The sequence below is a fragment of the Arvicola amphibius genome, chromosome 3, assembly GCF_903992535.2.
Source record: "Arvicola amphibius chromosome 3, mArvAmp1.2, whole genome shotgun sequence".
NCBI classification, from domain to species: Eukaryota; Metazoa; Chordata; class Mammalia; order Rodentia; family Cricetidae; genus Arvicola; species Arvicola amphibius.
In genome coordinates, this window is record NC_052049.1 from 58511404 (window position 1) to 58527542 (window position 16139).

The 16139-nt window shown below is 36.3% G+C and overlaps 1 protein-coding gene across 2 annotated transcripts in view; it reads right to left on the minus strand.

Moving 5' to 3' along the window:
* Nucleotides 1-16139, minus strand: part of Edil3 (EGF like repeats and discoidin domains 3) — a 453408-nt gene that overhangs the window by 299101 nt on the left and 138168 nt on the right. Inside the window, exon 3 of one of the 2 annotated variants that reach the window (XM_038323643.1) lies at nt 5806-5835. The exons of the other annotated variant lie outside the window; for it this stretch is intronic. Coding sequence (XP_038179571.1) covers nt 5806-5835 — 30 coding nt within the window. The remainder of the gene's footprint in view (nt 1-5805; nt 5836-16139) is intronic. 2 annotated transcript variants of the gene reach the window in all.

Sequence of the window (16139 nt, forward strand, 5' to 3'; positions counted from 1 at the left end):
ATAATAAGAAGGTGAACTCCCCAAAAAAGATATAGTAATCCTCCTGGATATTGGAAGTAGACACGATCGCCAGGCAAAATTGGGAACTTGAGGGTTGGGCAAGACTGGGCCAAGGGAAGATGGGGAGAGAAAAATGTGAAGGGGAGAACGGGGGGAGCTCGGAGGAATGGGGTGCTTGGGATATAGGAAGGGTGGATATGGGAGCAGGGAAGCATATATCTTAATTTAAGGAGCTACCTGAGGGTTGTCAAGAGACTTGACCCTAGAGGGGTTCCCAGGTTTCCAGGGAGATGCCCCCAGTTAGTTCCTTGGGCAGCTGAGGAGAGGGAGCCTGAAAAGACCAGTTCCTATAGCCATACTGATGAATTTCTTGCATATCACCATAGAACCTCCACCTGACGATAGATGAAGAAAATGACAGAGCCCCATATTGGAGCACCGGACTGAGATCCCAAGGTCCTGATGAGGAGCAGAAGGAGAGAGAACATGAGAAAGAAAGTCAGGACCGTAAGGGAACCTCCAGCTGGCGACAGATGGGGAAGGTGACTGAGCCCCACATTGGAGCACTGGACTGAGTTCCCAAGGTCCTGATGAGGAGCAGAAGGAGCGAGAACTTGAGGGAGAAAGTCAGGAACGAGAGTAACCTCCACCTGACGATAGATGAAGAAAATGACAGAGCCCCACATTGGAGCACCGGATTGAGCTCCCAAGGTCCTGATGAGGAGCAGAAGGAGGGAGAACATGAGAAAGAAAGTCAGGACCGTGAGGGAACCTCCAGCTGGCGACAGATGGGGAAGGTGACTGAGCCCCACATTGGAGCACTGGACTGAGCTCCGAAGGTCCTGATGAGGAGCAGAAGGAGCGAGAACATGAGGGAGAAAGTCAGGAACGTGAGGGGTGCGTTCACTCATGGAGACGGTGGGACAGAACTAAAGGGAGATCACCAACTCCAGTTGGAATGGGACTGATGGATCATGCGACCAAACCCGTCTCTCTGAATGTGGCCAACAGCGGGGGCTGACTGAGAAGCAAAGGACATTGGCGCTGGGCTCTGATTCTTCTGCATGGACGGGCTCTGTGGGAGCCTTCTCAGCTTGGTCGATCACCTTTCTGGACCTGGGGGGAGTTGGGAGGACCTTGAACTTAGCATAGAGTGGGGAACCCTGATGGCTCCTTGGCCTTGAGAGGGAGGGAGGGGAGGTATGAATGGAGGGAAGGGGAGGGAAGGGGGAGAAGGAGGGGCGGGAAGTGGGAGGAGGAGCAGAGGGAGGGGGAGGAGGAGGGAAGGAGATGGAAATTTTTAAATATAAAAAAAACCATGAGAAAGAAAAAAAAGAATAAAAAAAACTATAACTTATCATTATTAGTAACACCATTTCTTACATTTTTATATGTATATGTAAACTATATGTGATAAAATGTGCTTACTAAATAGCTAAACTGATAGATTAAAAATATTTTAAAGATTTTTAAGGGAACAATGTCAGTGCTAAAGTAGTGAGCATCATTGATCTCAAAGGTAGATTGTGTATGCTTTTGAATCCAGGTAGTGCCACTATCATGAAACCTAATATAAAATATGCAGAGTTTTGTTTAAGTTATGAAAAGTTAAATTTATAAACAAATAGAGAAGAGGGTAGGTTTTACAAACTATAATATAGCTCTCACTGCCAAGAACTTTTATAGCTTTTTGATAAAAGTATTCTTAACACACCTGAAGTGATGAACTGTTGTCATTTTGATTTATATTTCCTTCATGATCAGTGACATTTACTTCCTTTCCCATGGCATTGTTCCACCAGATTTGCAGAGGGGTCCATGAAATACATTTATCTAGTTTTTAACCAATTCTTTTGGGATTTGTCACTGTATTGAGTGGGTTTATTTTTCTGAGATTAAGTTCATGCCAGGTGTTAAAAGTCTTACATCCCTCCCACTGGATGCTTTCTCAGGGCCATGATTGCTTTCTTCAGGAAAGGTTTGTGATTTTGTGTGCTCACATTGTTTAATTCTTTTGCTGTCTGCGTTTTATTGTGATACCCAAACCATCATTTCCAGGTCACAGGTCCAGGATTCAGTCTGTTGCTCAATTTACTTCTAGGACTTTTATGTGTTCCAAGCATTATATTTATATGTTTCGATTTATTTGGAATGGGCTTCTTAGTTGTGTGCATACTTGCGTACATGTCTGTCTATCTGTCGGTCTCCCTGTCAGTTTGCCTGTCTGTCATGGAAATGTTCAGGGAATCGTGTTTGATTTCTCTGGGGAATGAATATTGGAGTTACTGTGAGACACTATGAAATTTCCTCAAACAAATGAAACTACCAAGTAAGGCAAAAGTCTCTTCTTGTTGTATATCCAATGTATAACCATCATCTCATAGAGATATATGCATTAATTACCATATTCACTGCAACATTATAATAGCTAAGGTATGCAAACAATCTTGGTGTTCATCCATAGAAAAGTAGAGAAGGAAATTATCACATATACTAATACATAAAGTGGGCTGCTAATCACCCTTAACAAGAGTTTTTGACATCTAAAACAACATGGATAATTCTACATCTGCACACATCATATCAGATATATGTGAAATTAAAGTATTTACATACATATAAACCATTAGTAGAATAAGGATTATTGGGGCATTGGCTGGCTTGGATTTCTATATCAGTTTTAGAGAATGGTCATCTACAGAGTGAATATACAGCATAAGCACAGCAGCTAATTGTATTAAACTGCGTATCAATAAATTGCTAAAAGAGCCCATTATATATAGTTGAAAGCAAATATATGTATATATTTTAAATTTTTATATATTTTAAATATATATATTACATCACAAACTCTATAATGTTTAGATAATTCTGAAGTAAATTCAACAATAAGAGGGAAAACATGTTTGGTTTCATTTTTTCATAAGAATATATTTTAAAAAGAAAAATAAACAATAAATAAGCTAAAGACAGTTAATACTTCATTATAATCAATCCTTATGATTCAAAGACAAAATTATTTTTCAGTGGAAGCAACCAAATTCACAGATAATAATATCAAAATGTGATATGTCAGCAGAAATTAGATTACCTGGGTCTAGAAAGAGGAGGACAAGGTAAGGATTAATACTCAAAGATAAATCAAACTATGGTTTGGGAATACAAAGTAATCTGTTCAGAAACATCTCAACTTCAAAGTTTTGAAGTTGAGGCAAAATAAAGTCATAAATTAGATAGAAGAGGCTCAGCAATCCATGAACCTGCTCTTCAGTCACGTGAATTTCACAGGCCTGATGAGAACAGGTGTGCAGTGCCAACTGGAGTAGGAGAAATGTAAAGGAGTTTTCCTCATCCAAATTAGTGCAGAGCATTCTAATGATGGGAAATTGAAACAACCTGTGGGTTTACCTGAAATCACTGATGGGACATTTGTAATGTATGCTATGTTATATAGCATTCACGTATCATTGCAATTTATCAATAAAAAGCATATACTAATTATTTTGCCATAACCATCTTATTTTGATCTTTTTTTAAATCTGTTCTTACAGGACAATCCTTCCCTGGATTAACACAAAAGTAGGAACCATAAGGCCATGGAGCTGAGCAAAATTTCTTTGATGAATAGAACGGAGTGCACCTCATCCATAAGCTCCAACAGAATCATTGTGCTAACTAGACTTTCACACCATGATAAAGTCCATTTTTTAAACAAATATTTTAGGGGCTGGAGAAATGGCTCAGAGTTTAAGAGCCCTCGCTGTTCTTCCGGAGGTGCTGAGTTTAATTCCCAGCAACAACATGGTGGCTCACAGCCATCTATAGTGAGTTCTGGTGCCCTCTTCTGTTGTGCAGGCATACATGCAGGCAGAACACTGTATATATAATAAATAAATAAATAAATCTTTGAAAAATATTTTAAAGAGAAGAACTATTTATTCATTGAATGTTGACTGAAGTTTCTGTCCCACCCAGTCCTGCAGCCATCTAGTCCCAAAGAAATACACTGAGGTCTACATTAATTATAAATGGATTGGCCCAGTAGCTGAGGCTTTTTATCAATTAATTCTTATAATTTATATCAGCCCATAATTCTTGTCTGTGTTAGCCATGTGGCCTGGCATTTTTTCATTGATGCAGTCACATCTTGCTTGCTTTGTGCCTGGCTTCATTTGCATATGGGTGACAAGTGAAGACTGATTCTTTCCTTTTCCCAGAATTCTCATTGCTATGCCTCTACTTCCTGCCTGTTTGCTGTTGCCCTGCCTATACTTCCTGCCTGGCTACTGGCCAATCAGCATTTTATTAAAAATAATACAAGTGACAGGATAAAAAAACATTGTCCCACAGCAACTGGTTACATGAGTTGCTGTTTATAAATGTGGGCCTTGATGGTGGAGTGGCTCATCTCATGTCTAGGAAAGACAGACATTTCCCTTCTGTAGGCTTTTTCCATTCAGTTTCCCTGGGAGCTTATTAGAGTTGACCAGTGAGGGTTTTCCTATGTCAACGAAACCTCTCTGAAAGCAGCCTCCATTAGAGGAGTGTTTTACTAATCTTCTAAGCATTTTTTTTTTCAGTAAAATCATATTGATAATCAAGATTAAGCACAGAGCTACAATCATCTCTATCATGTCATCAACCCAAGTTGACTTTAGCTTTGGGAACCATTTCCTTGCTGTGTTCCTCAACCCTAAGTTCTTTCCTCCATCCCATAGGGGAAAACTCTCTAGTGCTGACCTCGTCAGACTGTTCCTCTTCAGAGCCTACAGTGACCTCATCTCAGGCCTCATTCTTTGGAAGCTACTTGTCTGGCATTCTGGTGGTTTATTATTGCCAATTAAGTGCAATGTATCTACAATATATTCACGGAATTGTGTTTTTACTTCCTAGTGTTTCTCTTTGGCTGGCTCACATTCCTGGAAACATGTTGAGAAGCCCATATTCACTTCTACCAATGCAGACGTTGACACTCTCTGTGATAGTCACTTCAGGATTGACACTATGCTTAAAAATCCTAATTAGTTAGATGAAAACAAAATTATGCTATATAATAGAAGATCATTACCTTAAGAATATGTGAATTAAAAAATTTAAATATGTGACTTAGTCAGCCACATAATTTTCATCCTTAAATTTAAATATCATGCCTGATGTTGTAGCTATATTTACAATACAATATAATGCCTTGGGAAATATTTCAGAAAGATTATAATTTTTTCTCTTTTGGGATTTAATTGAGAAATTTTACCTTCATTATTTTTAAGCATTTATTTCAGTACAGTAGTTTTCTATGTTTCCATATTCTTTAATGTTGGTGTTGCTATAATTTCCTATGTAATAGCTCATTTGAGATTATTTTCTTCTTTCACAAAATTTTCTGAAATAACATTATTCAAACTAGCTTAATATAACATGCCTATAAAATAAAAATGCAAACAAAACAGCTAATTTTCTGGTCAAAACATGAACAAAGTATACTTCAAAAAGTTGGGCCTTTGGGTTTTTTTGTTTTGTTTTGTTTTTGTATGTTCACTTGCTCATTTTAGACAGAATCATAATATGTATTCCAGGTTGACTTGGATTTCGTTGCAAAGGGCACTTTGCCCTGGAACTCATCATGACTCCTAAGGGCTGGAATTAGAGGTGTGTACCATCATCACTGACTTAAACATCATTTGTGGATGCTGTGGAGGATACAGTAACTTCATCCTATAACTAGGTGAATACTCAGCTACTGAGGTCAATTTTCCATTGATAGACTGATAAATAGGAAAACAAGTCTTTGTAATATAGGAAGCTTACCTGCTGAAGTAGGCTCTTCTTCATCTGATGCTATATTAAAGGGATGCAGATGAGGTAGACAGAAAAGAGGAATGGAGTAGGCAGTGGTAGGGGAAGGGAAAGGGGAGAAAGAGACAAAAATTGAACATTAATATGCTGCATATTTTCAAATAATCACTACTAGCCAATGTCTGATAATTTTGGCATAGACTACAATTTTTTAATAGTCTAACTTTATATAATTAATTAGAGGAAATGCAAATAAATGTATGTATTATTTAATGTATGTATTTATTATAAAGGACAATTTTATTGTTCTAATTTAGTTTATGAGGTCTTAAACAGTTTTTCAAAATATTAGTCATATATAATATATAGATGCTGGGAATGGTCCCCCAGTAGTTAACAGGTTCCAAAGAAGGGCATGGAGTAGGCAAGGTAAGAAGTAAGCCAGGCCACAATGGTGGTGAGATTCTCCAGGCTTAGTAACTAGCAGTCAGGATGATTCTTTATCTTTACATAATTAGGTAAGCGGGGAGCGATGTATGTTGACCCAGAACATAGATCATAGCATTTTTGTTTCTCAACATGTGTTTAACTTTTTCTCTTGTACATCTGGGGTCATAAGATAAAGAGTTATCCTTTATAATAATTTTTACTCATTAACCCCATAACCCAATTTATAAGAATCTAGAGGCATATGGCAACCAGTTTTCAGGTTGGTAGCTCTTGTGTCTTTAAGGATGCTAGACAGAAAAAAAAAAAAACTCCAAGCTAGCCTGGGCAGATTGCCACTTCCTGAGTGAGCAGTATATTATTAACTCTTAATAGTAAGAGTGTCCATGAAAACTACTTCGGTCAAATCTACTGCAGTTATTATTCAAATTCTGGCATAATACAATGTTTTACATTTTTTATCTTTATAGAATTGATTTTTCTGTCTAATCCTGTCATTCTTTTTTTCCCTTGGTCACAAGACACACAGTGGTCCTGCATGAGCTATCTTTTATAAGAAAGAGAAGCACCTCTTTCTTTTATCATCTGTCCATACCGTTCTTTGTCCATCAATGTAAGTTCCTCTGTGGGCTAAGGTACTTTCAGCTAATTTACCTTTGTTGTTGTGTATGCCACGGAATTGCTTGAGTGTATAGAAGGAAGAGGCTTGTAATGTGAGCTGTGGCCAACTCCTCTAGCCCAGCAAATCATGTTGACCTTTTAAAGTTTACTTTGTTTTGATTATCTTGTCCAAGAGCAAGGACGGGGTAGATGTTATAATAATATCTCAGACCATCATAAAAAGATCTCTGGCTTCTAAATGTACATCACAACTTCCAAGGTATAAGGAAGCCCTTCAAATAGATAAGAATATCCCTAAAAGAGGAAGAGGTAGCATGCTCAGGATTTTCCTGGGGAAACTTAGAAGCAGTGCTCCTGGGGGAAGGCAAAAATGAGTGATCAGAAAATTTCCATCAATCCAATATCCCCAATTGTACAAATATTAAAAGTCTCCCAAGCATGCAACACATGGAGATGAATACTAAAGGTGGCATGGCAGCCATGATGCAGTCCATCTTTGCTGGGCCTTTGACAAGCTACTGTGTTAGTTTTATGATGTTTGCTACTCCCATGAGATACGGCTATGCCTTCTCAACCTTTTTAATTTTTTAATGTAAGGTTGGTAGATCTACTAGTGTGGCTCGTAGTGCACTTCTCCATCCATGGATTACAACTGGAAGGACAGGAATCAAAATAAGCACAACTCTCAGGACTACTTCCAACGAAGGATTCACTTTTCATTTTCTTTCTTTCTTTAAGATTTATATATTTTATGTATATAGGTGTTCATTTATATATTTTATGTATATAGGTGTTCTATCTGTAGGTATGACTTTATGCCTGAAGAAGAGGGCATCAGATCCCTCTACAGATGGTTGTGAGCCACCATGTGGTTGCTGGGAATTGAACTCAGGTCCTGCGGAAGAGCAGGCAATGCTCTTAACCACTGAGCCATCTCTCCAGCCCCCTCATTTTCTATTCAGTTAAAAGTCTTGTCAATAGAAGCAACTATTACTCTGTGTGATAGAACATGTTTATTAAACCCACTGATTCAACACCATGGTGAATTTTTCTAAACAATGTTCTAGTGCACATTCACTGTGCATACCGTCTGTCATTTCCCTAGCCCATCTTTTCACCCAAACACTGACGCATATACATTCAGTCATTGCTGTGTACCATACACACATCAAGAATCAGGAATGATAAATGATACCATGATAAAGGCATGAATGTGTGCTTTGTTTCCTTGTCTCACTGTCTGCCCATGGCTGACCTGGAATTATAAGTTGGCCTTGAACTCACAGAATCAAAATGATTAAACTTCCCAAGCCCCCATACCCAAGTATAGGAATTATAGGTATGAACCATGACACCCAGGTTTATGGATAGAAATTTTAAAGAATGCATCCAGATAATCTTCTAATGTATTCCTCAGCCCACATAAAGATAAACATGGATACTATAAAAACAGAGATCATAATATGAAAAAAAATTATCCAACTGCAGTATTTCCCAAACCTAGAACTGATGTCTGGCCTTTTTGTCAAACTAATTACTCAGAATCCTTTTAAATGGCACTAATTTGTAATATTGAAATGTAATACTACTATGTAGCTATTAAAACCATAACTTCTTACAGTGTCAATCATGCTGATTCCTGCTTTGAATACGGAGGCTTTTGAGAGCACCGAGGCAACAAGCAGTAGCCTAATGTGTGCATGTTGGGTGTGCATGTTGGGAGGAAACACAGAAAGCTAGGAGTGAAAAGCCGAGGTCGCATGAACAGTTTCCTAATTTCTTATGCAATCTATCTTTCCCACACATATAATAAGCATGCAATAATATGTCAAAAGCCAACGCTATTCCACTTTGTTTGCCATGCTTTAAAATAAAAGAATTATTAATTTGAATGGTTTATCCCCATTCAAGCTTGATTTGTTAATCAATGTATCTTGCGTAACCAGGAAATGTTCTCCACTCTTTCCATTAAAGTCCCAGCTCCACTGGCTACATTAAACAAGCTTACTTTGGGTCCTTACAGTACTGTCCACACCCATTTTGGCTTACGTCATTGGCCCATGAAAAAAATAGAGAGAGCAAACATGGTTGTCACATGACATTGAAAATAGAAATATTTAAAAAGCTGTTTCACTTCATCATGTCCAAAATATACCATAACACATTCACAGAAGGAAGTGCTGGTAGCCTCCTAATTTCTAGGTAGGAAATTGTCCAAAAGACCTGCAAAAGATTTGACTTACATAGTTCATTGCAAATATCTGGTTATTTAAATGGATAAAAGTAAATAGCTATTTATGTTACATTATTAAAACAATTTAATTCTCAAGGCAACCAATAGTTGAAGATTAGTGAGGTTGCACATATTCTACAGACTCCAAAATTTGTGGAAAACTGTCTATTTAAATTTGAGATGATATCAGTTTGACTGAAAAACTGTAGTCTTTCCTTATACCTTATTGTTCAGCAAAAGCCGATTCAGTGCGTTTTCAGAAAAAGTAAAAACAGAATTGACAAAGAATCTATTGAAATTTTTCACTACCATTTACAAATTGGGACATGAAATAAGGACTGTCCAGATACCTCATATTTTCAACTGTGCTTAAGCCTAAGTAGAAATAAAATAATGAAACAAAAATCTAACATTGGGGTACAAAAATCTAACATTGGGGTGAGGTAATAAGTCCTTTTGGGGACTTCCCTATGTCTTGTGCAATGCAGGGATATAAACAGAAAAGTGAGAGCCTGCCTGTAGTTACACAGAGCATGAAGAAGCAGCTATATACAAAGATGAAGTAGTAGAATGGCTAAGATTCTTTAGTCTGTTTTGAATGTATTAGCCAGGATTTACAGCCTCTAGAAAGTTCCCAAAAGGCACATATAAACATAATTATTGTTGTGGTTTGGTTCTGCTTGATATTAAAACCAATGTTTAAAAAAGTACAAAGTAGGCCAGACAGCACATGCCTTTAGTGCCAGCAATTAGGAGGCAGAGGCAGGTGATTCTCTGAGTTTGAGGCCAGCCTGGTCTACAAAGCAAGTCCCAGGCCAGCCATGGTTACAGGCAGAAATCCTGCCTCAACAAATAAAAAAAAATAGTAGGAAGTGTTCTCAATTTATATTTGGCCTTGGCATACCTTAAAGTATCTTTACCACTAATGGACAGTATAGAATAACCAGGAGCAGAGTATTGTATAGGGTTTTATTTCTATGAAGTCTCTAACTTGATTTTCAACAATATTTAGGTTTAATTAAGGAATACACATAATTTTAATATATACAAGTTCACCAAGACACATATATTGCATTAGTTCATTTAACTAATTAGTAGCTATATAGTTGTATGAAAAGGCTCTGTGTAGGTTAATTATATCACAGAGCAAAACATCAAAATGTATTAACAGGTGGTAACTCAAGTCTCAGAATAAAAATAAACATTAAAGTTGATATCAGTAGTCTGAATAATGTCATTTCCAAAATCTTGCATCATAGACAGTACTGTTATACTAGCCATGTGACTTGTGCTCTTCCTATTTGCTTCTTAGAGTCAGTCATGAACTCATTGGTTAATAAAGATATTGATCTGACCCCAGCCAGTCTTGTTTAGTTCTGGAAATTAATATATAAGCACTAAACAAAGCAACTAATAAAATTGTTGCTCATGTCAACCTTTAAATGCACTGCAATTTGTGTGATGTTAGGAAGACAGTCAGTAAAGAAACATCTGACATTCAGGAATTAACTAAAGACTGTTCTTTCATCAAGCATAGCAAACTCTCCCTTGGTGTTTGCTAAAATGTTGTAACGTTTCGCATATCTTTTGAATTTGAATTTGAATTTTGGGCGTTATCCCAGGCTGTTGCATTTTTAAAAGCTATGCAGGTGGCTTTTGTGAATACTATTTTCTGAAAATGATGGCAGTAGACCATCAAAGTTGATTAACTGGAAGGAAGCCATGGGTCCAGTTGGTGGAAGTTTATAATAAGTTAGAAGCAGGGAAAAATAAGTAAAATAAAATAAAATCACTTTGAAATATATATTGCGATTCTCTCACTTTTTTCTCATACTATTGTCAATTTTTGTTATCTTTACTATTGAAATTGGAAGAAAATGGCAGTAGGTTTGAATTAAAGGTACCTAAAGCAAAATCTGCCCTCTTTTCTTACCCATAGTCACTGTTCCAGGTGTAGAAATAAATATGCCTCTTGTTAGGTTTGATTCCTAGATACTCAAGTCTCTCATATAGAATGACACAGTTCCTGCATAAAATGATATCCAACACTCATTACACTTTAACTGATTTCTGTATTTCATATAATATTTAATGTATCACAAACTGCAGAATCAAATTACTTTCTATCTAATACTGGTTGACTCTCCACCATAGAGAAGAAAAGATCTGCCACCGTTTGCCAACAACATTGAGTAATGAGAACTCCATTGGTGCCAGCGTGGGGAGAAACAGCTTTTTCTGAGAAAGTGCCTGTAAGTATACCTTTCATATTGATTCTTCTCTTGATCCTTTATATGTCGATGAGGAAGCCTATAGAAACCTAACGAGTTATCAAACAACTTAAAATTATAATTGATAAGGCCGGGCAGTGGTGGTGCACGCCTTTAATCCCAGCACTCGGGAGGCAGAGGCAGGCGGATCTCTGAGTTCGAGGCCAGCCTGGTCTACAAGAGCTAGTTCCAGGACAGGCTCTAGAAACTACAGGGAAACCCTATCTCGAAAAACCAAAAAAAAAATTATAATTAATATTATCTTTAAAAGAAGGCTCAGTACCTGGGCAATGATGGCATACACCTTTAACCTCAGCACTTGGGAGACAAAGGCAGGTGATCTTTGTGAGTTCAAGACCAACCTAGTCTACAGAGCAGGACAGCTAGGACTGTAACACAGAGAAAGCTTGTCTCAAAAGAAAAATAAATAAGATTCACTGGATGCTAAGCCATTTACAGTGATTTATTAGACATTTGTTTACATAAATTCAATTATAACAAAATATTTTTGCAAACCTATAACTGTTTATGCAATTATTTCCATATTCATTGCTTCACTCTGTTTATCATTTAAGATATATTATTAAATGAGTGGGGAAATATTTATATGCGTATAGTTATGATCACTTTATATAAAATTTTTTATCGATACTGTATGTGTATATTATTGAGAAAAAGGATATAATCACTTAAAACTTTAACCTGGTTAGTTAACTACAGAACTTATGGAAACTATAATTGACAATTTAGTGGAACCAGTAACCCATACAAAACATGAATTCTGATGAGAAAAACTACTCTCTATAATGTTTTGATAGCTTACTGTTCAGGCTCATGCTAATCAGTTGCTTGTTAAAGTATGCTGGGATGCATTAAAATTATTTGAGGCAGTTGAGACCAAAAATGCATGCAAACTCAGGCTCTCAGAACTCTCCAGTATCCATTAATACAATAAAACTACTCCTTTGATTTTTTTTTTTTTTTTTTGGTTTTTCGAGACAGGGTTACTCCTTTGATTTTGAAGTAGATCACTTCTTTTTCCCAGACATTCTAGTGTGCATATGTATAGGAAGTGGGAGAGTACACAGGAAGAGCAGGAGAATTTCACTGGAAGACTCCTCTGCTTGCATACATACCCTTGCCCCTCCAAACTCTTCCCTTTCCTTCTTCAGGTACCAACTGTGCAGTACAATAACTACTCAAACACAATAGTCTGTATGTTACCCCAAGAATCTCTGATGCAAACACATGAGTCTTCACTGGGAATACTTTTCTGTGTTTTTGTGGTTTAAGCGATTCTCTATGTACTTTTTGTACCTTTAACCTTTCTGGATTTTAAATGAGCTTTTGTACTTGGATAATTTATGTATTACAAACAATTCTGTAGCCAATGTGACTTCACATCTCATAGGGAAACCACATTAGGAAGTATAAAGTAGATACTTATTATTTCAGCAAACATTATTATGTTTATACTGATCAACTCATAGAGACTTAGGAAATTCTGTTTACTATGCCATAAACCCAGTTAATTTTTGCAAATGTATGATTTTTAGCATATAAGTGACTATGCAATTAGCTATTCCATATGTAATAATATTTACTGATATTTTAAAGTGTTTCATATTTAACTGTAATGAAGTAAAGGTGTTGATAATGTTCATATATGATTACTCATGCCTGTTTGATGCCAGATAAAAGTCTGGTGTGCCTTCATTATAAGATATAAAAAAGGCAAAAAATTTCAGACTTAAATTCAGTCATGAGAAGCAAAGGACAATGGCGCTGGGCTCTGATTTTTCTGCATGGACGGGCTCTGTGGGAGCCTTCTCAGCTTGGTCGATCACCTTCCTGGACCTGGGGGGAGTTGGGAGGACCTTGGACTTAGCATAGAGTGGGGAACCCTGATGGCTCCTTGGCCTTGAGAGGGAGGGAGGGGAGGTATGGGTGGAGGGAAAGGGAGGGAAGGGGGAGAAGGAGGGTAGGGAAGGGGGAGTAGGAGCAGAGGGAGGGGGGAGGAGGAGGGAAGGAGATGGAAATTTTTAAATATAAAAAAAAACCCATGAGAAAAAAAAAGTAAAAAAAAAAAGTAATGTATATTATATTGCTTATGAGGCTGTTTTTGGAAAGACAAGAAATATTTGAAGAACAGCATAAGTTGTATGTTTTGTTGTTGTTGTTGTTCACTTCCTTGTTTTTGTTTTTGGTTGTTGGCTCAATGAAAATAGGACTTAGAGTATCAGAATGTCAGTTATCATCTTCTTGCTTGTTTGAGTGTACGACAAAGACTTTCCTAAAACATCTCAGGCAATCTAGAAAGAGGTCAATTAGACTCTATAAGAATGGCAGAGCATATAGGAATTTCACTCAGTGCATGCAATATTTGAAAGGAAAATAAACACTAAATAAAAAACTCCTCTTTTAAAAGAATTTCGTATGAATTTTAAGTTCTTAGTAATAATACAGCATGCATGTAAATATATTAATAATATGCAAAGCTAATCACATATGCATATCATTTGCATACCCATGTCTTATATGGTTACTAGTCTTCCCTATAAACAGAACTTAAGACAAGACTGAATCAAATTTTGTTTACCATATGAGAGAAGATTTCTATTCTAGAACCCGAAGCAGAACAAGAGTTCAAAGATAAATATCCAAACACAGTAAAGTTGGAGAGTCTTTTAATTCAGTCATTTTTGTTACTCAATGAAGCTCAACTGCTTTCTTATACAATAATACTAATAGGATAAAAGAAAGCTTTGAATGATCATCTACATTTTGTTATATAAATCTCTATATATTTAAATATATTATTTCAATAAGTAAATTTAATTTCATGTTATGGATCAAGAAAGGAAAGATATTATATTTGAAAGACAAAGAGTACTGACATTTGATGCATAAATAATTACATCTACAATTGTTAAGAATACTCAGAACACATCAAACAATAGTGTAACACAGTAGGTTAATTACAAGGACCACAACAGGCATTTTTGATGTTTGGCAGCAATAGAACTCATATGGGCTTTACAGCTAATTATATACTGAATTATTTTAAATACACCCGACAGTGAATTTAATAGTAAAAGGTACAAATTAAAGTATAAAACTTTGGTTTTACTATTTTCTGTTGGCTAGAAGAATTATTTATGAAAGTAACGACAAGTCTTACAGTCGAGTAGTTTGTGTAGTCTACGTAATATTACAGCTTTTATTAAAGACATGCTTTCTTAGTTAACAATGGTTAAGGTATATTGTATCATAAAAGGACATACAATTAAATATTCTGATGGTTCTAAAGCATGTTTTGTTTAATCACTCAACCCTCTTCACATATGTAAGCTTATTCCATCTTCTTGGGTTAATTTCACTCCATACCCAGTCACTTACTTAGGGGGAATTAGTCTCTAGAATAAACAGTTACCTCCTCCCACTCTCCACTGACACTCACACTATAGCCTAGAAACCATAGTAATTAAATACAGCCCCAAATCATTTGTAGGCTTGTTTTCCAAGTAGGACAGTATCCTTATTTTAAGGGTAATGGTTATATATTAATTTCATATAGTGATCATAGTTGGGAATGAGTAAATAGTTTTAGGTAGTTATTCAATTATAGAGATGAGAAAATAAAACCCAGTGGTTAAATTTATTGACATTTTGTAAAATCATTACCCTGTTAAAGTGATGGTAGGAAGTTAAAGCAAAGGTATCTTTAAATGACTGATGGTCAAATAGAAAGACATTTCAAGGGATAAAACAGATGAGAAGTTAGTGAAATTATCCCTGACAGTTACTCATTTTCAGTAGAATTAATCTAGTCATAATATTTGGAAAATTGAATATGAAAGAGATAAATTGCCCTATAGTAAGAATGATTAATGTGGTTCAAAGTACCAGGAACCTGAAATTATCTGTTCTCTCTATGCATTATCTGTTCTCTCTATGAATGTGGTCACAGCAGCCGAATTATGTATTTGACTTTGCAAGTAGTGGGGACAGATACCATCAGATACCTGCTCATTGGACTTAATCTGTCTGAGAGACTGTTCAGTTCAATCTCAATTCATTTCCTTAAGCGTGAACAAATGACCTAATGTACAAAGCAAATGTGTTAAAAGCAAAAAAAAAAATCCTACAATGGAAGGAAAAGATCAGCAATGCTGGCATAAAACTCAGTGACAATATCCACTTAAGGAAACCATAGAGTCAATGAACATAAAATGTTAATGCTGGTTAAGATGTGCTGGCAGAAAGACAATTGTGATAGTGAGTTAGTGTTTGCAATAGAAAATCAAATATTTCTCAAATTATCTGAGTTAACTCAAAGTGCATATATAATAAATTTTAAAGAAACTGTACTAAAAATTTAGAACACATACAATTCTTCAAATATGTGCTATCTATAATATAATAGATTTGAAAACCATGCTATAGAACCTTTTCTACATTTTATTAACATTTATTGTGTGAGCATACATGTGCACGCATGTTGTGTTGCATACGAGGAGGTCAGAAGACAGTCTTCAGGAGATGGTCCTCTCAATCCATGAGTACAGTGACTGCACACAGGCTCTCAGTCTTGACAGCAATAGCTGTTAATGTCTGAATCAGTTTATTGCCTCATTTTTTAAAAATCTGAAACATATTACACACAGTGGTTGTATTATATTTACTGAGTAGTTGCCTAAAGAGTAATGGCTCAGTTTATGACTATAGCATATTATATTTAACTGTTCAGTGAAAGATACTTGTATAGATTTTGC